The 25011-nt window shown below is 45.9% G+C and overlaps 1 protein-coding gene across 4 annotated transcripts in view; it reads left to right on the top strand.

Annotated features, from left to right (window-relative positions):
- Positions 1 to 25011, top strand: part of CD2AP (CD2 associated protein) — a 1227366-nt gene that overhangs the window by 742505 nt on the left and 459850 nt on the right. For all 4 annotated transcript variants that reach the window (XM_069605837.1, XM_069605839.1, XM_069605840.1 and 1 more), the window contains one exon: positions 4561 to 4597. In XM_069605837.1, coding sequence (XP_069461938.1) covers positions 4561 to 4597 — 37 coding nt within the window. The remainder of the gene's footprint in view (positions 1 to 4560; positions 4598 to 25011) is intronic.

Here is a 25011-nt window from a genome sequence, read left to right on the forward strand (position 1 = left end):
CAGCCTCCATGAGGAATGCGGCCAACAGCTGCTCTATACGCGGAAAGGGAAAGAACGTCTGGGGGCTGTTCGGACGGCCCGCCGACACACAGCCACGGCTCAGGGAAGGGCGGAGAAACCCTATGAGTTGCCGCAAGAACGGCGATTAGCCAGCACATATAAAAACCCCACAAACAAGGAAAACGAAAGTACACACCAAAGTCCTTACCTCACGGCACGTGGGTGGAGGGCATCATGGTGACCGGCCTCAAGGAAGGAAGGGGGCGGGGCTTGGGGGGGTTTATCAAGGCATAGCTGGGTAGAAGTCTCTGATTGGCCCAGAAGTGATCTGCCCCTATATAACCCAGCGAGAGATGTAGGACTAATGGTGAATTTTTCACTTCTTTGTAGAACCACATGAGAAGTGAAGCAGCAGGAGCCTCTTACCGTTGGGCTTACTAGGACTAAGACCAGATTTAGTCCATATTCCACAAGGAAGCCTACAAGGACTATAACCCAGGCACTAAGAAGGAGTACTTGGAAGCCTGACTGGGAAGATTCATTTCTTTATTTTTTTAAGATCGTCTTCCTGCCATATTTTGAAGTTGTTCAAAAGTCAATAAAGACTAATTTTTGTTACATCAAGCTGCCTTGTCGGAGTGATCCCTCACAATACCATATTCTGCTTCATCAAAAAATATAACTCGCTGCCAGTTTAGCATGCCCCAATTAATTTAAATTGCTCACATGCTAGGTCACAGAATTCAGCCAAGGAAAAGTAAGCCAAAAGCTACTTTATTGACTACCCTTAATGTTTTTATGTCAAAATAATTGGCAAGATTGAACAAAATGAACATGCGGAAACCATGTGATCAAGTTAAGTGCAAAAAAGTGTATTTCACAGGGCTAAAATAACATTGTTTTACAGTGATGTCTTGTGATGTTTGCAAATCATGCAACAACCAACCAGATAATATATTGTTGTTAACATTTTGAGCCGATAGATTATGGTTGTAGCGAGGGGTGACTTATTCATAATGGGTGGCGATCTACCACCTGTCTTTCCTTTATGTAGGAGGCAGTAACACAGAGAACGGCTCGCGGGATCGCTGCCGGCATCATGCCGGTCATTCTGTTTAGTGACTAATGGGCCATGCCTGGCATGGACGTACAGCTTTCTCAGGCGTATTGAGGGCTCCTGCATCACCAAGATTGTTTAAAATGATAATTCTGACATATTGTTTGCAATGGCATCATCGCATGTTTTACAGTAGCAGTGCCAGCATATGCCACGTATTGTTGGTGACCAGGCAGCTATTGACATTTTTTTTTGCATTAGAGAATTACTTGTAAATTGTATGGTGTTTTGCCCATTTCTTTTAGCAAAAACAGTGCTCATAAGTTGCACCATTCCAACCCAGTATTGAAAGGCTGAAAATCCCCTGCCTGAACTGGACATACGCAGACCGGTTTCCCCACTTATCTGCGTAGATCTCCCAGTGTGTGTACATAGACAAAGTGGATCAACCCTATTTTTCACCTATCACAAGGCTCTCCTAAATGTTATCTCCCTGTGTTCACCCTGTTTTGTACAAACCACTGGTCACTTTTCTAATCTATTTACTTAATTCATACTCTTGTCTCGTAAAACATAGGTTGAAACAGAACTCTCAAATCATGGTTTTTAAGGTTATCCAGTGATTTCAGCACATGTCCTATTACATTCCTGTTTAGTTTTTTAAATGTAATGTGCTGGGTTAGCACCAGAATGCAGTGCAGCTGGTAGTTTTCCACATTTGCTTAAATGTAGAATTGCAATTAGTGCTTTAATTTCTGTGGTGGGCTCCTCCATATCACGTCAAATTCAATTGTAACCTTTAATACAATTGGGGTGCTACTGCCTTAAAACTGAGACCTCAGAATTTTCAAACAAAAAAAAAATCACAGTTTCGCCATAAACAGCAACATGTAACGCTAGATGTACCTTTTTTCTTGCAAGCTGGGACTCTCACGGATTGTCTTTTTTGCTTACTTACGCACGCACACACCCCAAAAAACGATTACAGATGTAGCTTTGTATTCCCCATTTTGATTGAAAGCCTCCAATTATCAGCATGCAAAGTAATGCTGACCGAAATAAATCTAAAACAGACCAAAACGACCATAGCCCCAGCTTTCGTTCACATGACTTGCAGATTCATGCACCCCTTCCCTTTCTAATTGGCCACCATTTGCACATCTTGGTGACAATGGCCACAATGCACATTTCCCATTTACTTATGTTTGTTATTGATGGTTAACCTCTTGTTTCGACACTACCCAGAGCCCTTCAAGCCCAGATCTAGCCCCCCTTCTCACTGTGCACACAGCTTTTTCCAGAACAAGAGAGGGTCGGTGAAGAGGCCCAGGTATACTACAGACACCAAAATAAACACACACTACTCATTTTGGTGTCTGATGTGAAGATCTACTGGGAAACCTCAGGCGAGCTACCAGTGGCTTGCAATCTACTGGTTGGAGACTCTGGTTCTAGAGCAACATACCATTCTACTGAAAATGTGTAAGGGGAAAAACATTCACCTCTGTCTATTTCGATGGAAGAAAACGGACAACCGATTTGCAGTTGCTCAAGTACCATCACATATCTACGGGCTCGCCCTTTCAAACAGCAATAATGTGATTACGGTTTACAATGTCCTATTGTAGATGGCTATGCAAGTTTGATTTGAGGCTTTAGAATTTTAGAAGTGAATAGGATGTTAGGATGGTATTCATGTATACTTTTGCTTATATTGGGAATTGCATATTTTTTGACATTTCGTCTATTTTCTTTAAATATCTATAAACACTCCTATTGGATGCGTTTCTATATGTTTTTGGTTTATTTGATTTACCACATTGCAAGTGTAGATTTTTTTTTTCAGTGGGAACTTTGTTGGGGCATTTAATAACATTTTAGGTAGATAATTTGCACAGGATTAATAAGAATATGTTCTTATCCAGAGATCTGCAACATTTGGCGCTTGGATATTTGAATTTCCATTTCACCAGGCTTAAACTGTTTTCCAATGATCAAGTCAATGAACAGCCACAATGCCATCCAGCCTTATGCAAAAAATGAAATGGATGCTCCGGCAATGCATGTCTCTTTTAGCAGAGAATCTGTTGTATGCTTGATAGTGGTGAGTTTTAGTAGACCTAACAATCGCTAGTAACTTTTAAATTTGATGTGGTTCATGAATATTTGTTTTTCTAAAAGAAAAGTGGAATTGGGTTCAAATTCCATAACGTTTTTGTACCTCTTTACAGAGTCAACCTTTTTTCGTAAATCCTGAAAACATTTAGAATTGAAACAAATCCTTTAAACCTTAACATTTTGTACCTACTTATTGCGATTCTTCAAATAAACCCCTCTTTTAAGCCATTCTAAGTTTTTGTGAATATCCCAAGACATTTTTAGCTAATGTCCTACAGCCTAAATGTTGTTGCATTGGCTTCTATCTTTTTAAACAATCCTAATCTATTTCATGCCCTGTGGAACGCGACCTCAGTATCTGCTCGGAATGCCCCCTACAATTCTCCAATTTTGCGAGATCTCTCAAAATGTGACTTTTTCAACACCACCTGACTAAGGACTAATCCCAGTTGCCCTAGACCGCCGCACAGACTGCAACTCACAGTACTGCACTACTGTTGAGATACCAGCCCAAATGCTGGCTACCCACACCCTGTACCGCCCTCTCCTGCTCTCAAGGTAGGTCCGCGCTTAAACAATAAAATAAACAACAAATTATATAATAAAAGAAATCTAAGTATTGCATCATCTTAAAGCCTGATTTGCATTAACTCATTCTAACTTACAATTGTAAAGTACTGGTTGAATTGTGTTAAAAAAAAATGACCCATTTTTTGTTTTTTATGAATGGGTTAAACAATCCTTTCATTATAGAGATCTTAACCTCTACATTGTTTTTGCTTTGAAAGAATATCCTAATGTGTCAGTGTTTAAGAAAATAAATGTGTACCATGTGTTTGTAAAGATCAGTTGACACTGGTAAGGATAACTTCTTACTTACCTAGGATCCCCCAACACGTCACAAGTGCCCCTTCTAAAACTATAGTGGACTCTGATATGCACACACAACACCATTTCTTATTCGCCACGTGGGAATTATCACTCGCCAATGGCAATTGGCGAGTGCAAACCTTTTGGCCTAAGCGGAAAGAGCACAATTATAACATTGCTTGTTTGGTTGAAGCAGGTGCTTCATCCAACTTTACACTTCAACTGAGCAAACCTGATAGTTGCTATAATTGCTGTAGAGTGGTTTCAAACTTCTCTGACCTTCCATCAGAAAGTGGATATGTGGTTCAAAGGTAGGAAAACCATGAGAGTGTCTTAAATTAGACCACAACAGGTACCTTATTAAAAATGTTTTTCCAATACTGGGCACGCTGTCTTGGTACACGGTGTAATTATGTTTAATGTATCAGTTTTGGCACCAGGGCCTTTGATTTTTAAAATATAGATGCATTTCAATAATTGTATTTCTAGCCTTATTTTATGTTCTCTCTTTTTAGAAGCCAAAGAAACCACCACCTCCAGCTAAAAGTCCAGGTATGTACACTTTTCTCATGTTTCAAAAGCTCATGTTGTCTCCTCTCTTTAATGTTAAGCAATATTATAATTTAAATGTATTCTGAGTTTGAGGGCTTGTGGTACCATATAAATGTGAAAAGGGAAGGCTCAAGGCCCTAGTCTGTAAAACCAAAGTATGCCGTATTGTAAAAAGTGGTTTAAAAGAAATTGTAGCAAGATGTTAAGTGTACGGGTTTAGAGGCAGTTGCGTGAGGGATGCAACAAATGCCCTCCATATAGGTATCTTTATAAGACAACCCTGCAAATGATCAGTTAGTGGATGGCCAATTACAATGTATTGACAGCCGAAATGTGGTCATGCATTGGCATTTTGATTATAGCTAGGTGCATCGAGAAACATAATGTTTGTTACTATAGCTCTGCATATCTATATAATTAAAAGGTCAGATTATAGCGTTTCATGGCTCTTGGTGAAGGAGACCCTTGCCAGCGGCCTGGCAGCATCTTACCCTGCTACCTGTTCATCGTACGCCCAGTAAGCATTGCATTGTGCTGATGCGCACCTCAGCGCTTGAGAGAAGAAAAAAAAAGATACTAAAGTGATTATTTTTGCTTTTGAAAATTCTGCGTTTGGGGAGTGTCAGCCCTGTAGATCAACATATTGCTAAGACTCCTTGGCTGCTTGTAGTCCATGATCCTGCTTTAGTCCTGCTATTTCTCAGCCCTTCTAAGACAGCAGCATTGTTCTAGCAGTGTAATTGCACTGCTGGCTGCAGAGCCTGCTCCCCTCCCATTGGCTGGACTGGTGAATTTCAACCAATCCCAGCAACCGTGAGGCGGGAGCCGATCAGACACCTAAGGCCAGCATCGAAGGCCATGGCAAGTCCCTTTCCACTATCCTTGTTGGGTCCAGGGGACCTCTCTTATACCTTTGTCCTCAGGGGAGCTAAGGAGATCTCCTCACCTTCGGGACACACTTGCTTCTGGAGTGCCCACATTATCCCACGGTCAGTTCCCTTTCGTTGGTCTCCTTTGCTGCTCCCCCTGCCTCTAGTGTGACTCTCATTGACCCCAATGTGTGCACACGCTGCCTGTGCTGTTACCTTGCATGCTGGACATTTGAATCTTGCTGTACGCACTCGCTGCCTTTTGCCGTTAGCTATCACGTTGTACATTTGAATCTCGTGGGCACACGCTGCCTCTGCTGTAACCTTTCATGCTGGAGATTTGAATCTCGTTGTAGGGGCACACGTTGCATGTGTTTTTACCAATACTGCTGTAGCACTTCTGTCCCTGCTTTCTCCCCCACCCTCCCACTTCCACTCTACCACCTTATCTCCTCCCCCTCTTCTCTTGCACATGCATACCGGATGTAGCTCCCTGTAACATGAGCAGAGGCTTTACCACTATGTATTCTTCTATGAAGCACTTTAATGTAACTAGCACCTAGATGCCTGAGGGCTTTGTGCGCTGTAAATAAATGCCAAATAAATAAATTGCCTTTGAGTTCCGGCATCCAATGTTTCTCCCAGCATTCACTTTCTCGGTTGACTTTTAGGACTTTCCTTTCAAGTTACAGTATACATTGTTTCCACTTGGTCACATTCACAATGGCTCTAGTAATGTTCGGTTTGGTTTGCATCCAGCCAACGTTCTACTTATGATCACTTACTCAAATGCATCTTCGCTTAAATGTCAGTTCATTTTTTGGATGTCTCCCACCCTGTACTAGGGAGAGAGGGAACCTTTATCCTTGGTTTTGCTTCCTTTCCATTTCTATTTCTGGGTCCCTTCTCTTGCACACACCTCAACTAGGGCTAGCTTTGACAGGTCTGAACGATCTGTAAGGGAGGCATGGATACAGAAGTATGACATTGACACAAGAGTTAGGAGTTTCAAAACCTTTAACTTTTCTGGGTTTGGAAACTCCTACTCTGCCCTTTAGCTAAGATGGGAGTAGTCTCTACCATCAAATAATAAAGAAAATACAGTACTAGTCAGCCTTTGTCAAATCAAAATGGCATACACTAACAAAACCTAATGCCTGCCCTATCTCTTATATAGAAAGTGTGTAAAGGGGAGTGTGTGCGCAAAGGAAATTCAGTGTTCCAACATAAAGGATCAAGATGGCTGAGTCCAATCTCCTCCCCACATTGGACAGCACAGAGTAAGACGGCCCTGTAAACAGGATGACACACTCTGGCTCAGGATCTCCAAACAAAGGTAGTTCAAAACGTGGATCGAGGCCCACTTGGCCTTCCACATTAGTCACTTATTCCAGCTTTCAAAAGTTCTTTCACAGTTGAATAAATCTTCACGTAGGTCTCCCTCGGTCAGGCTCGGACCTCTCAAATCACCAATAGTTCACGTATGTTTCCCCCTGGGGCTCGAAACGCACAATCACAGCACTTGCAGGGGTTCCCTTCCCCAAGCTTTATTCACATTTGTTACGGGTTCCATTCCCCTAACTTATTTCACACTTACAGTCTGCGTCAGTCAGACTCAGACCTTTCAGTGATGTCTAAGACTTTCAAATGTGCAAGGATTTCCCTATTGTAAGAGGATTCAATTCAACACTACAGCTAAGTCAATGCCTAGTCTGGGATACTGAATGGAAACCCTTATTGATATATCTTTATGTCCAGTTCATGCGTTCTGGATGACAACCCCTATATAACGCCCCTCTCTTGGAATCCTCCTGACCCCACTGAGCCAAGAAGTAGTTCTGTTTTGCAAGTTAAAAGGTTTATTTGATAATTTAAACAATAGAGATATATATCACACTTTATGATAAATTAATAATTGAATATCACACTTAATCTGAGCAGTAATCAATAATGGATAGTCTGGCACTAGCACACTTGTGAATAGGAACAGAAGAATAAGGTGGTAGAGAATACTTGATCTAAGTTCAGATGGATGCAATGTTGAATGAAAGGCAGTACAGAAAATACTCAATATGATTTCAACAAAACAATGTAATCACTTTTCTCTGGCAATCCACTCCCCCCCTTTATGCAATGCAAGGAAATGGAAGGAAGCACACAGTTCTCAGAAATGCAATCAAATGTGATTCAGTTCACCCCAGCAAGCTTAGACTACAGAAGTTGGAAACACAGGCCCAAAATGCTTTTATATGTGCTGGCAATGAAGTGAAAAATATGCTAAAATGCTTTTAATTCCCTCTAGAGGTTTAGGGTGAGTGGTATATGCTTTGAATAAGTTCAGGATCACTTTAGCAATGCTCTATAATGGTTGTCAGGTTGCAAACAAATTTTTGCAACGGAAGGCAAGCAGCAGCAGATTTTTACACGTGGAGAAATTGGCAAATTGCGGTAAAATTCGCGAGTGCGCCAGGCGCGATTACAGAGGAACTACAAGGACTATCACTATCGTTTTGGGGTCCTAGGACAGCCTAGGATCTCAGCTTCCAGATGAAAGTTACTGCAAGTCTCTAAAACAAACGGTCGCGGAGATATGAGCGATTTTGTGAAGGTCGTTTTTCAGATTTGAAATTTTAAAGTTCAAAAAGACAAGTGACAGTTTTGCAAAATGACATGGTACAACTTCTAGGAGACAGTTCTGGTTAGATTAAAATAGATTGAATTATATTACTTTAACTAAGAGATTGGTTCTGCACAGTTCTACTATGTACTCACAATATATTTAGAAATATGCCTCGCCACGGATCTGGTCAGGTTTTGGACTGGACTCCGGTTTGGTCTCTGCACTTCAGTGATCTGGGTCAGCTCTCTCTGGTTCTGCTAACAGCGGTCTGGTCTGGGTCTGCTCTCTCTCTGGATTCTGGAGATTGATGGATTTAAAGTCTGGATCTCTGGATGTGGTATGGTCCGGCAGAGCGCGTTGCAGCAAATGGAATTGAAGGTCCCTATCTGTCCTGTCTGTCTGCTTTTATGTGTTTTTAAAATGGGTGTGTGTGCAGCATCACTAGACCCTACCCCTCTCCACTTATCATTGGCCAAGCTTTCATTTCTCCCCTGATTGGGGGAGCTAAATTGTGTCAGAGTGATGTCATTTTACAGCCTGCAGAAAGTCCACTCCTCCTGTCAACTTGCACACAAATCTAGATTTGAACCAAATACATATTTGCAGAGGTACATATTGTTTTAAAATTACACGCACCCATCACATATCACAGGAGGTATACCCTGTCCAAATCTGCTCTTCCTGAGAGCTTGCATTCAGAAATGGCAATATTTTGCACTTTTTAACTGGTTTGCAATACCGGACATTACCCCAAATTTACACACATGTGCGCAAGGAGTATGGACATTAGTTGATGAAGTGTCAGATTTTTCACATGTACACATTTTGAGTAATATCCTCTTTTCCGCTAAAACCCCCCTGAACATACCACCGGGTCCTAACACGTCTTAAAATGTGGGCAGAAAAATCACAAGAATTATGGTGTCATTTAAATAATTTTCACAAGTCCCTACTATGAGTTATTCATCTTTTTAGAGTTATGTTCTGGCCCCAAAGGGGTGTGGTTTCCCCCCAGCACAAAGTTGAATTTCTGGTTTTTCCAGTTCTGCCAAGCCAGCTTGCTCTCACAGGCAGTGCCCCTCCCCTGTCCTTCCAGGAGGAAGCTCCATTTACGACTCCCGCCAATAAAACATTTGCCTGAGTCAGGACAGGGCTTTGTTCAGAGCTCCTGTATTCTGTGGGTGCTCCCCTTAATTCAATTATCAGAGATATGGCATATCCTTAGTGTGGCCAGCAAAAGGCAGATAGGCCTGGGAACACAGCTGTGACTCAAGTTTCACTCCTGATGGGGGGTAGTTGCCAGGCAAAATTGGAATCTCTTTAAGCCAGTTTTTAGCTACATGTCATTTCTGTTCCCCAGTTTTCTGCATTCAAATACAACTAAACATTTTTACATATGCAGCTAGAATGCTGATTCTAAGTTTAAAACTATGACATTTAAACAATTGAAACCTATGTGACACTCAAAAGTAGGTCACTCAGTCAATTTAAACATTTAGCTTTTTAGTGTCTTTCATTCCAAATTTACTTAAACTGCTGAAATCCACAGCTCAGCCAGTCTTGTTATAAACCTTCAAGTCACTTCAGAATATAACTTTACATTGGATCCACCTCTCAGTAAGTCTTTCTTTGGCCTGCTTTGGGTTCATTTATTCAGTTTTATACAAGAAGTAAAATCTGGTGTTGTTTTAAAACGCCGGCTTTTGGATAGTGGTGAGTACTGGTACTGCATCCCTTTTTGGGATTTAAGAAAATGAATTCCCAACAGTTATGGGTTTGCTTTTGGCAATCAGCATTGCCACTCCCAATGGTTTCAGACTACTGTGTGGGTAGTCCAATGGTGGTTTTAGGCAGTGTCCTTCTGTGCCCATAACATCGGCAAAAATGAATGGCAGCCTATTCTTCATGCATTTCCCTGTGCATTTTCTGGGAAGCTCTGGCCATCATGATGTTTTCCATGTCAGTACTGCACAGTTTTGAGGTAGGGCTTGGATGCGTGGATAAAAACATCCCACACTATAGACCTTGGCAGGACCACTTCGACTTTCTCTTCCGCTCACGTTCTTGTGTTATTTGCACCAGTGTTTTTTGGTCTTGGTAGTTCAGTACCTTCATAGAAATCTTTCTCTTAAAGTAATCACCTTAACTTCCCCTTTCGCCAGGGTTATTTTTGACCATTGCGTTGCATATTTCAGAGTTTGTTCACTTAGTTGCTTTATACCAAGATATCACATATTTCGCAGAGACTTTGGAGTGGGCTTTTTCCTGTTGCCAGACCACCCCGCTACTCTGCATCACTGGCTTCATAGTTATCGGTAATTTAAAGTTCACCACAGGTTTGCCTTCTTTCGCGCCTCATCAGCACACGCGCAGCCTTCAATTGTGAGATACACTATTGCAACTTCAGTCTTTCCTTAACACACACCAGCCTTTCATGTCGTTCGCCAACTCACCGGCTGTGTGCATTTCTTTCTTGTCTCTGGGCCTTTAATTCATGAGTCAGGGTTAATGCCCCAGGCTTGGCCTCCCCTCCCTAACCCTGGCCTTCACACGGCAGGGTCGCTGGCGTCTTTAAAACACAATGTAGTCTTATTGTCTGAGAATTAGCCTTCTCCGCGTATCCTTCATGGCTCTTCGGAGGCAACAACCTCCTGCAGTGATCTACTGGGTTTCCCTATTCTTTGCTCTTGTCCCTTTGTCGGTTGTTCTGTTCCAGTGGGTTTGCCTTTTCCCCGGAAGATCTGCTCAGTCTCGTGTTCCACCTTGCTCAGAGTGTGTCTCTGCTCCACCTTTTATCCGCGTGGAGCGAGCTAATGGGTATCAGATGTATTTGATTAAAGTCAAGTGCTTGACTTTGCCTGACCGGATTAGTGGTACATGTCCAATGAGATATGTTAGGATTAGCCTCTTTACTAAGACACCCTCTACCTTGGCCTAGTGTTTGTTTAGCAAGGTGGGGGGAGTTGGGACGTTGGAGGATCCTATAAAATAGGATGGGGCATGGGTACGGAAAACAGGGGGGGGGATACTGCGTCTCAGCATCGGTTGCCTCACCCCCCGAAGAGCCCTCACCCAGCTGATCCTCTTCCACTTGTCCACCACCAGGGCCTGGATCCAAAGGTGATGGCCGTACCCTGACCACTTGAGAGAGAGTGATCCCCGGGGACTAGTAAGTGAGACATCCTTTGGTTTCTCACAGGTCCAAACTTCTTCCTCATTCGCCCCTAAATCGTGCACCCACAGCAGTGTTGGCTCCCTGGCCATCTGATGTATTACTCTTCTTGTCCTTGCTGATGACAATAGTTTCTGTGTCAAAAGTTCCAATCTGCTTCTCGGCCTTCAGTCCTTCTTCCTGGACTCTCCAGGTCTTCTTTGCATACACTGGAGCTCTACCAGGACCTAGCCCACCATCCTCTTTTCTCTCCTGCTGTGTTGCAGGCTTCAAGCAGGAATGTGATTATGTGAGAACTGTTCAGGATTTAAGGTTTGGCTTGCTGTCTTGGAGGGCCCTTGACCATTTATTTCAATTGTTGAATTGTCATTCTTTGCAAATGGACACATTTTTCTGACTTACTGTATCGTGGTTACGCAGTAGCCTTAAGTTTCTTTGTTCTTAAATATGCTGGTTGTATACATTGGTTGTCTGTCATTACCCTTTTTCTAATTCCTTTACATTTATTGATATTCGATTTTTTTTATGCTGAGGACACATTTGAGTTGTAACCATAAACTGATTTTGTTAGGTATTGCGGGCGTGTTCCTTACAGGAACGGGAGTCCTTGTCACCCAAGGGGGAGTCTCTCCCAGTGAGGGCCCACTTGCCCAGATAACTGGGAGGGTCTTACAGAGTGGCTCACCTCCCTAGCCTCAAATGGTGAGGCGCTCCCACTTGGGGAGAAGGGACGAATACCTGCAATTTGTCACATGTTTTGCTGTGTTTCAGCTTCCCTATTTTTCATAGGCAGATTATTTTGGTAATTAATGCTCAACATTGGAAACCATTGTTTGTGGTGGCGATTCCAAAATGGCTGCTTCATCTTTTTTCTTTAGCCATGTATGGCAGATTTAATTGGTGAGCTTTTGGTAAGGGAAAGCTGTGGTCTTGTTGAACTGAAGCCTTCTTGACCATTTCACTGAAAACAAGACTGACTTGGGATGGGTAGGAAAAAGCAAGATGAATAGGGGTTTGGACATGAAGGGTGAAAAGAAGAATGGACACAACTGGGCCTCATGCTACACTAAATAACACAGTAGAGTGTAACATAATGACCTAATGACCCAAATCCACATTGTGAAAGGAAGCCCCAAACAAACACAAAATACACATTTACCACATTACCATCCCCTAGGGGCTGGCAAGAATAAGAAAAGGATACCCCACCCTTTAACCCTAGTATCTTTGGCAGCTAAGGATCTGGCCCAACAGTGCAAGAAGCTAAGCATCACTCACCTCTTTATCAAATTTTCAGCCCTGCAATCTCTCTTCCATGCAATTAGTTTGGGTTCGGTGAATAATACTAGTCAGTGTGTTTGTTTTTTTTTTTGTCTCGCTTTTGTCCTTTGTAGTCTTTTATTTGCTATCTGAATCATCCATGCTACGGGGCGGTCAGTGGCTGCAAATCTATATAGAGTCCGACATCCACCTGTTGGCCGGTTAATTAAGATTCAGATAAGGTTTTTCTATGTAGACCTTTGTGCATTTATCTTGTACTTTAATCGTATGCTTCAATTTTCACAATATTTTGCTACTGCACTGTTTAGTGAATAGTATGTAACTTGATTTAATTCAAATATCACAATGTTCACGCATAAAACAAAAACATTTTTTTGGTGTATATTGAATTTGTGCCAACATAACTCCGCTAGGAGACACGTGCGTATATTGCGAAAATTGAAGCATACGATTAATGTATAACATAAATGTGCAAAGGTCTACATAGAAAAATGTATCTAAATCTCTTCCATACCAACTTGGTGATCGGGCATACCAAGAATTTAACGCAATGACAACACCCTTAGAACCATTAGCCACCATTGCCATTTGCTGATTTTTGTCAATTAAGTCACCCCATGTCTTTACCCCAGTACTTGCTCTGACCCCCTTCGTGCTTTATATTTCGCTTCACTTTTTTCCAGGGGGCTGGGAGGGCCTTTCGTTGTGAGGCTAGGGAGGCGAGTCTGCTACGCAATATCCTCCCTAGGGGTAGAGGCAACTGGGACCTCAATGGGAGAGATTCCCCCCCTCCCCCTCCCCCTTTGGGGACAAGGACTCCCGGTTCAAAGAGGCAATCTAAGTCACTCACAACCAACCATTTACAGCTACCACATAAAGACCAGAAGAACAAACCACTATTTGTTGTGGTATAGAAACCTTGTTTGATAATAAGGAAAAGTATATGTATTCTACTGAGAAGAGAGTGTCCGAGTGAACAGAGCACTCGGGCAAAATGGAGAACGGTCTATGAGGCTTTGCTGTCAAAAAAACAGATGAGATGGGAGGAGTCCTGTCCAAATGTGAAGCCCAGGAATTTCAAGTAAGCTGTGTTGCGATAGCTGAGAGATTCCGGGACACAGAGTGTGTCAGGCATGTGAAGGAGACGTGAGTGAAAACGGAAGCTTGAGGCACTGGTGGAACGGAACTCCAAAGAAGATATCCAACAGTGTGCTGTGGCGTGAGGCAGTGGACTGTTCATTGCAGCAGCAGCGCTGAGACCACCAAGCCTCCCAGTTTATGAAGGCGATGCCGAACGAGAGAAGAAGTGTGGACAACTTGTGCCAACTTGACGACCCGAGAAGAGTTTCCTGTCCTGCAGACTAGCCCGGTGACCACAGTGAACAGAGTTAACTGGGAAAGCGGGAGACCTGGGAGGGTAAACAAACAGAACAAGTGCATGCATCTTACTCATCCCAGTAAGACTCGAGTGGAATTTATGTGAGAATTGTTACTTGAACATTCATACTTGTCCCAGTAAGTGAATACAAGAAACCAAGCCAGCATCATTACAGGAGCAGTCCAACTTGTCTCAGTAAACCTAAAGAGGCGCAAACAAGGGAAAAGCCACACTGCGATTTTCTTACCATACCCAGTAAAATCGCAGAAACAGAAGACAGTAAGAATAATTGTGAGTGCTAACTGGGCCAGGCAGGGGAAAGAGAGGGCTTTGTGCCAAGGAAAAATATCAAAGGTGATGAATCAAGATAGAAAACAAAACTCAGAAGGGGGAAAGCAAGGTGTCGAGGACACAGCAGAAAAGCAGAAGAACCAGATTTCTGAACTCTTCGAACTGGTGCAAGTGGTTGCCAAGAACTATCTATGAATACATTGCTAAAATGAATATGCTCAGAAGCAGCCACGGGAGAAGGGAGTCATTCATCTGTGTCTTTTAGTTTTTTTTTTATAGTGTCAGAGACCGAGTAGGTTAGATTTGGACAGAAGATGGATTTTCCACGAGCAACCTAGTTAGTTTGGGTAAGGCAAGGAAAACCCATAAATCAGGCAAAGTTAAGAGTTTATTTCATTGAATTCACACAATAAAACACTTAACACCGAAATTCAGTCTGTCCTTCTGACCCGCCACAGTGTGCTCTTGTATGCTTCTGTCCTTTTCCCTCTCATGCGCTCATCCACTTTGCTCTCTTCTGATAGGATGCTCTCCTTTTCTTCCTGTTCATGCTTTTGCATAGTCTTCATTTGTGTTCCCTTTATTTACTTGCACTGTTCCCTTTGCTCACCCTCACATCCCATTTTCTTGTCTTGTCTCTGATCCCCTTTGCTTGTTTTTTTGATTGCTTGCTGAGTTTCTCTTCCCTTGGCTAACTCATGCTTTCAATCTCATACCTTTTGCTTCCTTGCGCTCTCCTGCCTTTTGTTGCGCTTTCACGTGTTACTTTCATTTGGCTGCAGCACGATAAAAATGTTTTAAACAGCAATGTTGACATATTTTGTTGTGCACTGGCAGATTGAAATATGCTTTGCCGAAAAATGGTTTCAGCATGGGATATGGCATGGATTCACATTATCATGAATATTCCCTGTCAGGCCGGGAATCCTCAGTAAAATAAAACAGTTTGACGTACACTTACAAACTGTATTTCTCCTCTAAACCAATCACCGTCGTCTGGGTCATACTGCCCCCAGCCAGTGACAGTCCTCTCCCTAAGCCACTCCTCTGGCAGACATTTTCAGAGTTTTACTGCATGTTTTTGGTCGGGAAAAGTTTCTATTTTTGTTCCAAAAGAGCCTGTGTGCTCTTCTCTCCATCTGCCAACAGCTGGGATCCGTTTGTCAGTGAATTTCAGCGCAATTTAAGGGCAAGGATCGTCAAAGTTTCTTCAAATTTTCCAGAAGGCCATATGGTCTATTCCGCACCTCCGGCCATGACGGAGGAGGAGAAGGAAGGAAGATCCCTCTTCAGGCCCTGCACCAAGTGCAGGCTACAGAACATGTTTGTGGAGGACAAGCACCTCCAATGCCTCTGTCTTCATCTGGACCACAAGGAATGAGAATGTGAGATCTGCCTCGGCTTCTCCAAGAAGACCATGCAGGATCGACACAGTAGACTGACGGTGTGGCTAAACGCCAAGGCCTCTGTCCTGTGCTCCGAGCAGGGTCATGCCTCACCCAGGACCGTCGGTCTGACAAGTAGGCTTTTAAGTCCTTTGAGGGCAACTCCCCCGCATGGGCCGAAGACCAGGCCAAGCACTGCAAGTCCAGTTCCACTGGAAACGCCGCCCAAGCGGGTCCTGCGATGGGCAGGGTGCGTTGGATATCACATTCTGCCACCATTGCCAGCAAACGATAGAGCTCCTCCTCCAAGAGGAAGTCGCCCAACCCGGCTAAGCTGTGGGAGAGGTCTGAGAAGCCAGGGACGGAGGAGAAGACTGGCGAACTGCCCAGGACAGCCCAGTCGGCTCAAGACAGGACTTTGTAGACAATAGAGCTGGTGGCGGCTGCTCTCACAAAGGCACACAAGTGGCTGACCCCGTAAGGGTAGCCCCCACGTCGCTGAAGGTGTCCCTGCTTCTGAGGCGAGAAACCGCTGCAGTGACTTTGGCGAAGTCTGCTGGCACGCCGAAGAAGAGGATGCTGTCTCTGAGCCCGACTCCGACCCCTCATGATGGACGAAGTGGGGGGGGGGGTCAAGAAGGCCCCGGTCCAACCCCAGGCCGTGTCTCAGGCCATTGAAGATTTGTCTACGGACAACGAGGACCTGGAGTCCTTACACAGTCAACGAGGACGTGGAAGAGGACGACGGCGCAGGGTCTAGTTCTCCGATCACGCAGGCTCAGCCGAGTGATATGCCTTTGGACATCCTATCGTTCCTACACACTTTGTGTCAGAGATCCAGAAGAGGATACTACACACCTCAGTTCCTACGGCCCTCAGACCCCAATCAGCCTCTGGCAAAGAAGAGGAAGCATCCTCCGAGGCCCCCGTTTCAGCCTCCACATCGGCGCCAGTTGCCCTCCCTCACGGTTGACCCGGGGTCGAATACGCCCATGGTGATGACTGGCGATGATTATATATCTTCACAGCAGGCGGGTCTCCGCAGCTGAGGGCGTCCACACCGGATGAGGTGGGGTCGTTCCATTCCAATGTCGCCAAGGCCTCCAAACTTTTGCAGTTTATTCCCCGAAGAGACCAAGAGAGAGGGTTTCCTGTACCAGAGGCGCGAGGCGAAAAGCAAGACCATCATGGCTGTAACCCTTCTGAACGACTTGTGGGCGGAGGGCATGACGCTCTTGAAGAACCCTTGCATGGATGCGGCAAACGGGATAGGCTGGAGAATAAATACCGGATGCTGGTGTCCACACCCAAGTGCCTAAGGTCGCAACCATCACTGGACTCTGTGGTTTCGGCAGGCGCGAGCAAATGGTCGGCAAACCCTTCCTCGCTGCCCCCAGTTCCTCCGGACAGCAAGGGGAAGTTGAACGCCATGGGAAGGAAGGTTATCTACAATGCGGCGTCCACCATCAAGGCCGCCAACTCACTGGCGATTCTGGTCAGGTAAGACAGGGAGCTGTGGTACAAGCTGGGCCCGATTCTGGAGTTCCTCCTTGACGGCAAGAGGATGGAGGCGATCGCCCTCTTCCAGGAGGGAGTGGTGGCTTTGGACCATGCCATCACAGGAGTGCTGGACATCGCTGACACAGGGTTCAGGCAGATGGGGAACAATGTCTGCCTTTGTTGTCGAAGCTGGCTGAAGGCCACAAATTTCCCCCACGAGGTCCAGGCGAGGGTACTGGACATGCCGTAGACAGAGATATTTGGGGAAGGTTGTCAAGGAGTCCCTACAGGTCATTAAGGCAGATACAAAGACGGCACGTTCCCTGGCACGCTCCAGCAACACTGCTCATAATTTTGCTCCTCCAGAGGGAAGTCGAGCAGATTGGCGAAATCTTTCTCCTCGTACCGCCAGCCTTCTAGGTCCGTGACCCAGGAGGCCAATAGAGGCCGTTACCAGGTCTACGGTGGAGGTGGTCAGCGATGCTGTCGCCCTCTAGGCAGGACGCCGGTGCTGAAGTTGGCCTGAATCGGCCAGGACGTCGGGCCCCAACCGTGCACCCCGGTGGGAGGCCGGCTGACTGGATTCATCAGCGAGTGGAAGAAGATCACCACTGACAGTTGGGGCTGGACGCTCTCGCCCATGGACATATCCGGGAGTTTCAGCACAAGTGTCCGCAGATCCCTCTGGTGGCCCGGCAGGAGCAGCACATAACCTAACTCTTGCAGGAGGTACGGGCCATGCTACACACAGGGGCGAGAGAGCTGGTTCCACAATGACTCTGGGGCTCCAGAGTTTATTCCAGATACTTTTTATTCAAAAAGAAAAGCAGAGGCTGGCGGCCCATTCTAGATCTGCGACATCTCAACAAGTAACTCAAGTCTTACATCAACCTTATCCAGCTGTGCAGGTTACGGATGCAACCTCTTCAGAAGTTCCTGGATGCTTGCTGGATACAGGTGTCTGGAAGCTTCTCGGACAAGATCCCGCTTGACGAGGAGTTCCGTCGGGCGATTAGGTGGTGGGGCGTTCACTTCATCGCCCGGGGTACAGGGTTCAAAGCCCCACCCCCATACCAGGTAATGGTCACCATGGATGCTTCCCTGGAAGGCTGGGGAGCCCACACCGGACGTCTACATGCCAGAGGCCTGTGGCTGACGGGGAGAAGGATCTTCACATCAATATTCTGGAGCTGCGGGCAGTGTTCTGGGCCCTCAAGTCATTCCTTCCGTCTCTGAAGGGTAAGGTGGTGAGGATCTACAATGACAACACCACCAAGATGTTCCACATCAGGAAGCAGGCGGGCACCCGATCCTCAGCACTCTCCAAAGAGGCGCAGGAATTGTGGCACTGGGCCGTCGTACAAGAGTTGTTCCTCGTCCTCTTTCAGCTGGCGGGAGTTCAGAACACCATCGCCGACTCCCTCAGCAGGGAGTTGCGCTCCTGCCACGAGTGGGAACTTCGGCAGGACCAGGTGGACAACATCTTCATCAAATGGGGCAAGCCCCAGATCAATCTGCTTGCGACGGCGGCTACTCCAAATACCAGATGTTTGCCAGCAGATTACATCAACCGAGGAGCATGGCGGACACGTTCTCCTTCCTGTGGGAAGGCCTGTTTCTGTACGCTTTCCCGCTGTTGCCTCTCCTGCTACGACTCATCAACACACTCAGTGCCGATGCAGGATGATGCTCATCGCCCCGGTGTGACATAGGCAGATTTGGGACCCGGACCCCCTCAGCCCGTCAGCGTCGCCTCTGGTCAAACTGCCAGTAGTCCCGATCTTCTCATCAGAGAAGGAGGCGCAATCCTGCATCACGATCCTGGATCGCTGAACCTGAGGGCTTGGCTCCTGGGGTCCTAGAGTTTGGAGGATACGAGTTGCCAGCAGACTGTAGGGAGGTCCTTGTCCAGGCCAGAGCATCATCGACTTTGAAGTGCTCTGGTCATAAGTGGAAGCGTTTTGCTACGTGGTGCCGGTCGTGAGGATCACCTCTGAGTGTCACGGCCCGCAGATTCTTCCGTACTTTTTATCCTTGGCCAAAGCCGGGATAGCGCACACCTCTATCAAGGTGCATCTGTTGGCTATCTCCCGCTTCACCAAGTCTCCTGGACAATCTTGTCTTTGGTCTCACCGTCTCATCAAGGAGTTCCTCAAAGGACTGTTTCGGTCTTTCCCGCCAGTCAAGGCTCCTGCCCTAGCATGGGAACTCCACATGGTCCTAACGAGGCTCATGGGGGGCGAGGGCCCTTCCAGCCTATGCATGAGGCCCCTCTCGTTCCTCTTGTGGAAAACGGCTTTCCTTGTGGCCATCACCTGTGCTAGGAGGGTTGCTGTGATGTATGCCCTACCCTGCAAACTGCCATATCTGACTTTCCACAAGTCTAGAGTGGTGCTGCGGACGCACCCCTCTTTCATGCCGAAGGTTCCATCGGAATTCCACCTCAACAAGACTTTGGTGTTACCTGTGTTTTTCCCGAAGCCTTTGTCACCGGCTGGATGGGCCTTTCACTCGTTGGACGTTTCTCGTACCCTGAAGTTCTATGTGACATGCACAAAGAGTTTTCAGAAGACTTCTCAACTGTGTGTGAATGTTGGTCTGTGACCCGTGGGAAGGCCTTGTCCAAGGCTACCATCTCAAGGTGGCTCTCTGGCTGCATCACACACTGTCATCGGTGGGCGAAGCGACCGCTGCCCAGCCGTCTTGAGAGCCCACTCCACCAGAACGATCGCTGCGACAATGGTGTGCCCCTGCTGGACATCTGCAGGGCTGCTACATGGAGGTCCATGTACACTTTCACGAAATTCTGCGTCGTCAGGGATTCCATAGAGGAGTCGGCCGTCGGCCAAGCCGTGCTATGCAACCTGTTTGCTTGAGGCGAGTCTGTTCCAGACGTAAGAATAATTGCTTCTGTTGAGCCTTGCCACCTCCCGTGAATGTGTAATGATGTACTGTTATGTATTCGTTATTCATGAGCATGTGAATCCATGCCAGACCCCATGATGGAGAAGGAACAAGTTACTTAACTAACTTTTGTTCTCCTACCCCTCTGCGGCTTTTGCTATTACTGCCACTTTATGTGCTTACCAAATCGGGATATGGCTGCCAGAGGAAGGGTTTAGGGAGAGGACTGTCATTGGCTGGGGGCAGTATGACACAGAAGACAGTGATTGGTTTAGAGGAGAAATAAAGTTTGTAAGTGAAACTGTTTTTCTTTTACTGAGGATTCCCAGCCTGACGGAATATTCAGGAGTATCTGAATCCATGCCAGACCCATGCTGGAGACCAATAGTTACAGGTAAGTAACATTGTTCCTTATATTGTTTGTGTTCCGTCCGTTACATTGATTGGGGAAAAAATCCACACATTGACCCATGTCCCCTGTTGAATTTTGATAGGAAAATAATCTCCATAATATGGTCTATGGTCCGGGAACCAGTTAGTTTCACCTATTGAATGTACTATCAAGATGGTGCTAGACAAGTGCGGGTCCAATGAATTGCTAGCCATTGATTGATTTATTGATTGATTGGTTATTTATAATGCGTCTATACACAAGTGTTTCAAGGCGCAACCAGGCAGGGAGGGGAAAACGGGGGAGACCAAGACAAATGATCTTACTAGGCCTAGTATCATTTAGATTTTGTAACTGCACAGACGAGAAGTGCAGGGCAGAAGAAGGGGGAGAAGTCCACCCAGTGGAACAGTGCCCTGGGTTAAGTGCAAGGAGGTCAGGGCCTCCAAGGGGAGTATGCTCCAGAAGAGCAAGGGAGGCCAAGTGGCAATGCAGGGGGGCTCAAAGGCAAGTACTAGGAACTTTGCGGAGGGGCGGGGGGGGCAGGTGTCCTATATGACTCAGAGGTGCACCAGCAGCCAGCCACGTAACTGAGCATGAGGAAGGGAAGCATAGCAAAGTGAAGGTCGAGAGGTAAAGGAGTTGGGGAAAGGTTGGCAGCGGATAGGTAGAGAGAAGGAAGTGGAGACAACTAAGCTCTTGAGGAGCTTCTGGAACTTAAGGAGGTCGGCTCATGGTGAAGAGTGGCAGGAAATCCATTCCACAGGGAGGCACCTGCAGAGGAAAGAAATCTACCACCCAGTCTCTACTTGGAGAAGTGTCTCGCCAGCAGAGAATTGGAAGTAAATGAGTGGAGGGCTCTGGAAGGAAGGTACTTGGGAAGAGAGCGTTGGAGATAGTACGGGCCCCAGCCCCAGAGGGCTTTGTGGACGATGCCGAGGGTCTTGAACTTGATCCTTGCAGCCACTGTGAGCCAGTGGAGGGATTTCAGAGCCGGAGAGATGCGGTCCCTGGGCTTGAGGCCAAGGATAAGTCTTGCAGTCCTGTTTTGAATGAGTTGCAGATGGCGGAGGGCAGAGTTAGGTAGATTGAGAAAGCGGCTGTTGCAATAGTCAAGCCTAGAGAGAACCAGGAAAGACTCCTGCTTCACTTCTTAGCCTGGATGCTAAAAAAGCATTTGACCACATAGAATGAAGTTCTGAGGGCCACACTGAGAAAACGGTGTTTGGTGCTAAATGAGGAGGTTCAAGCCATCTGTTTAAAGGCTGTATTGTGGGTCTTCACAAGTGGACATTTATCAGTCGAAATAGCTCCCCAAAGGAGGCCAACCAGGGCGGTCTATTCTTAACCACCACTTTAAAACCTGATTCTCTAGACTTTGGTTAGAATTCTGAGAGAAAATGACACAAAGGCAGGGATCGAAATGAACATTGGATAAGCTGGAGCTAAAAGCAGCTCCTGTGTATCCAACATCAACCAGTGACCAGGAGCGGTCACTGTGAAACGAGGCACTAGTACATAGCGGTCTGCAACTCTAACTCCCCACATCAGATGAAATCGATCATTCTGTGTATTTCTTATGACCCCTTATCCTTTAAATGTCATATAGATTTCTCCTAATGTGTATTTTTAGATTGTCATTGGTGTGTTTGTTTGCCATCAGTTGGCCTCGGAGCCAAAAGTAGCTCCTGGTAGCTGTTGGTGTCAAGCTGATCTGGCTCTCCGAGACTACAAGCAGGAGCTAAATAGCTCCCAGATTCCCTTAATTTCAAACCCTGTGAAGGTAAATGCCCACAAATATATATCATACACAAAACTTGATGTTAGTAGTGTGAAGGCATCATGCTAGACACAGACAACAGATTCAAAATCAAATGGTTTATTAAATCAAATTTCAGTATGGTTGAAGGCCTAACTTTCCCTATGCTAAGGTAGGATTTCCCTACCTGAACGAAACTAAGGAAAGTCTGAGTCAGAAAGTTAAAATTAAAAGTATGTAGGTGTCCAAAACCTATCCTTGTCCTCGCAACTAAAGGTAAGCCATCTGTAGGGATGTCAATAACAAAAGAAATGGTGGTCAACGTAAAGTTCTGAGCTCATTCCAGCTCTTAGCTTCCTTTTCAGCTCCCCTTCCTCAAGTTCAAGAAAGTTCCACACGTCTCAAAATTACCTTTCTCAAGTTCAAGGCAATGTAGTTGCACATGATCCTCGGGGGTTCCCTTCCCCATGTTCCAAGCAATACAGTTCAAAAGAAAAGGGCCTTGAGGCTCCGTCCTCAAGACAATATTTGCAGTTTATCAAGTCTTAGGGTTGCCTTCCCCAATACTTCAACATAGCAACCTGTATTGGTTCCAACCTTTCAAAGTTCAACATAAATCGAGGTCCACTTGACCCTCCTTCTGGCTCGTCTCACCAGTTCACTCAGTGTTCATTCTTAGGTTTAATTCACAATGTCTTTGACTTTCACTGTTTAGGGCTCACTGGTCTAGGCACAGTTGTCAGACTACACGGTTCACCCATCACAGGTTGCTCAATCAGGAGCCCCTAGGTACTTCTGTACTTGTCCCTGTGTATAGATTGACATTCGTCTTTTGCCTTGCCACACACACTGTATCCATTCATAAAGTTCACTTTGCGGTGGTCTTGTTCCTGCCGCACCTTTCTATTGCCTTCTTCACACTTGTGCTTTCTTTCAGTAGGTTACTTTCAAATGGGCGCTTTCCATTTTGGCTTTCATCAGCTATTAGCTTTGCCCTTAAAGCTGTATCAGAGTTCAGATACTCGATTTTGCTTGGTTTCATGTTTTCTTTCAATTCGGTATTCAATATGAATACTTTTAGCTTGGTTTCATATTTTCATTCAGTTCGGTATTCAATATGCTTAAACTTTGCTTCAAGTTTTCATTTAGTTTGGCATTCAACAGTATTTGTTGTTCATTCAGTATTCACAAGGTTGCATGTATCAGACTCTCAGGATTGTGCTCTGCCACATAGACCACCCTTTTCCCACTGGTGCCTGGCAGGCTCACCGGCCTTTGCAACGTTCCATGACCTCTGCTTAATGCGGCATCGGCTACGCATTCGCTGGGGAGATCACGCCTCCTCTTCCACTTGTTAGACGGCTCTGCGTGTATTTGACGGCTTCATCTCTACGGGTGGAGAGCGATCACTGGGCAGGTGAGTGGCCAAACCTTCCGAAGCAGTTGCTTTGCTTCTGGTCCTCTTGCGGCCCGTCTGTTCTTGTCTGCATTCTTGCTGCCTGCTCCCTCTCCGCTCTGCCTCGCCAAGCACTCCAGCCTCCAGGTTGCAGGCCGGTCTCCTTCCCGCAGTGCGCCACGTCTCCTGCTTCCAACCAGCAGCTTTAACCGGTCTCTCTCATCTCCAAACTGCTCGCCTTCTTATAGTTGTGGCAATTACTAAATTACCTCAGATGTGGGTCATTTGGTCAAAGTGCCTGAAGTACCTGAAAGGAGACATGCCTGATCGCTACAAAACTTTACATGCATCTTCATCGTCTCAGTGCTGGAGTAGTGAAATAACCCACTAGTGTTAATCCCTCTTAGTTGCCTCTTCCTCGTCCCAGTACCGTCAGTAAAGTGTGAGAAAATGGGGGGAGCTGCTTGACAATACATAAAGGCTGAGGGAGGGTTAGGTTGGTCTTCAATAGGAAAATGGGGATTCCCTGTGGGTACCCCACTCCCATTCTCCAAGGACCCTCCACCCAGGTGATCCTCGCTCGATTCTCCACCCCCAGGGTCAGGATCCAAAAGCGATGGCCTTTCCCTGGCGACCTGAGAAGAGGATCCAGGGGTAGTTGGAGTGAGGAGACCCTCAGGTTTCTCACAGTTGTCACTAACATAAGGAAAGGTAGTACAAACATAATGGGTGTCACGGGGTGGCCAGCCACAAGGAAACATGCGGACTCGAATAGCAAGTCAAGGGTCTTTATTAAAATTCTTTACTGATAGGATAGCTGTATATCTTGTGGTATAAATGTCGTGGCCTAGTGGGGCTTGGGATATTTGGCACTAGGGCCAGCCCTCTCACTCTCGTCTGCCCCTGCCTTGTCCCCGCCTCCCTAACCCAGACGTCCCTATCGAGGATGTTAGTAACACTGGGATTGGTTACCCCTATCAGTCTTTCACTTCCTGGGCTTTTTGTGTTTTCCCTAAATCATTAGCTACCTAACTCCCTAGAAATCTTCTGAGTTTCTCTCTTGCTACTTAGTGTTCTCAGGGAGTAATGAATGATGTCTTCTTTCGCCCAGCGTCAAGCACACTCCTTTCACACCTTCTCATACCGGACCCTTCACTAATCTGGTCTCGTAAGCGGTTCTCCTCCCAACACGTCACTTTCCCTCCAATCTCTCACTCTGCCATTCTACCTCAACCCTTCAATCTTACTTCTTTTCCTACTCCTGTTCTCATTAACATGCGTACCTTCAACTACCCCTATACCGTCTTCACTTCCCTCCTTCCCCACTCTACCTCCCTGCATCTTACTTTTCTTCTAGATGTAATCTGTTTCACTCTATGCCAATAGCTACTCCTATTCTCCCACTTACTGTCACTCTTCCCATTTTCCCTCTATTATTGTTTCTACTTTGTTACTCACACTTCCACTC

Source organism: Ambystoma mexicanum, chromosome 4p (genome assembly GCF_040938575.1).
Source record: "Ambystoma mexicanum isolate Mex_15411 chromosome 4p, UKY_AmexF1_1, whole genome shotgun sequence".
Taxonomy (NCBI): domain Eukaryota; kingdom Metazoa; phylum Chordata; class Amphibia; order Caudata; family Ambystomatidae; genus Ambystoma; species Ambystoma mexicanum.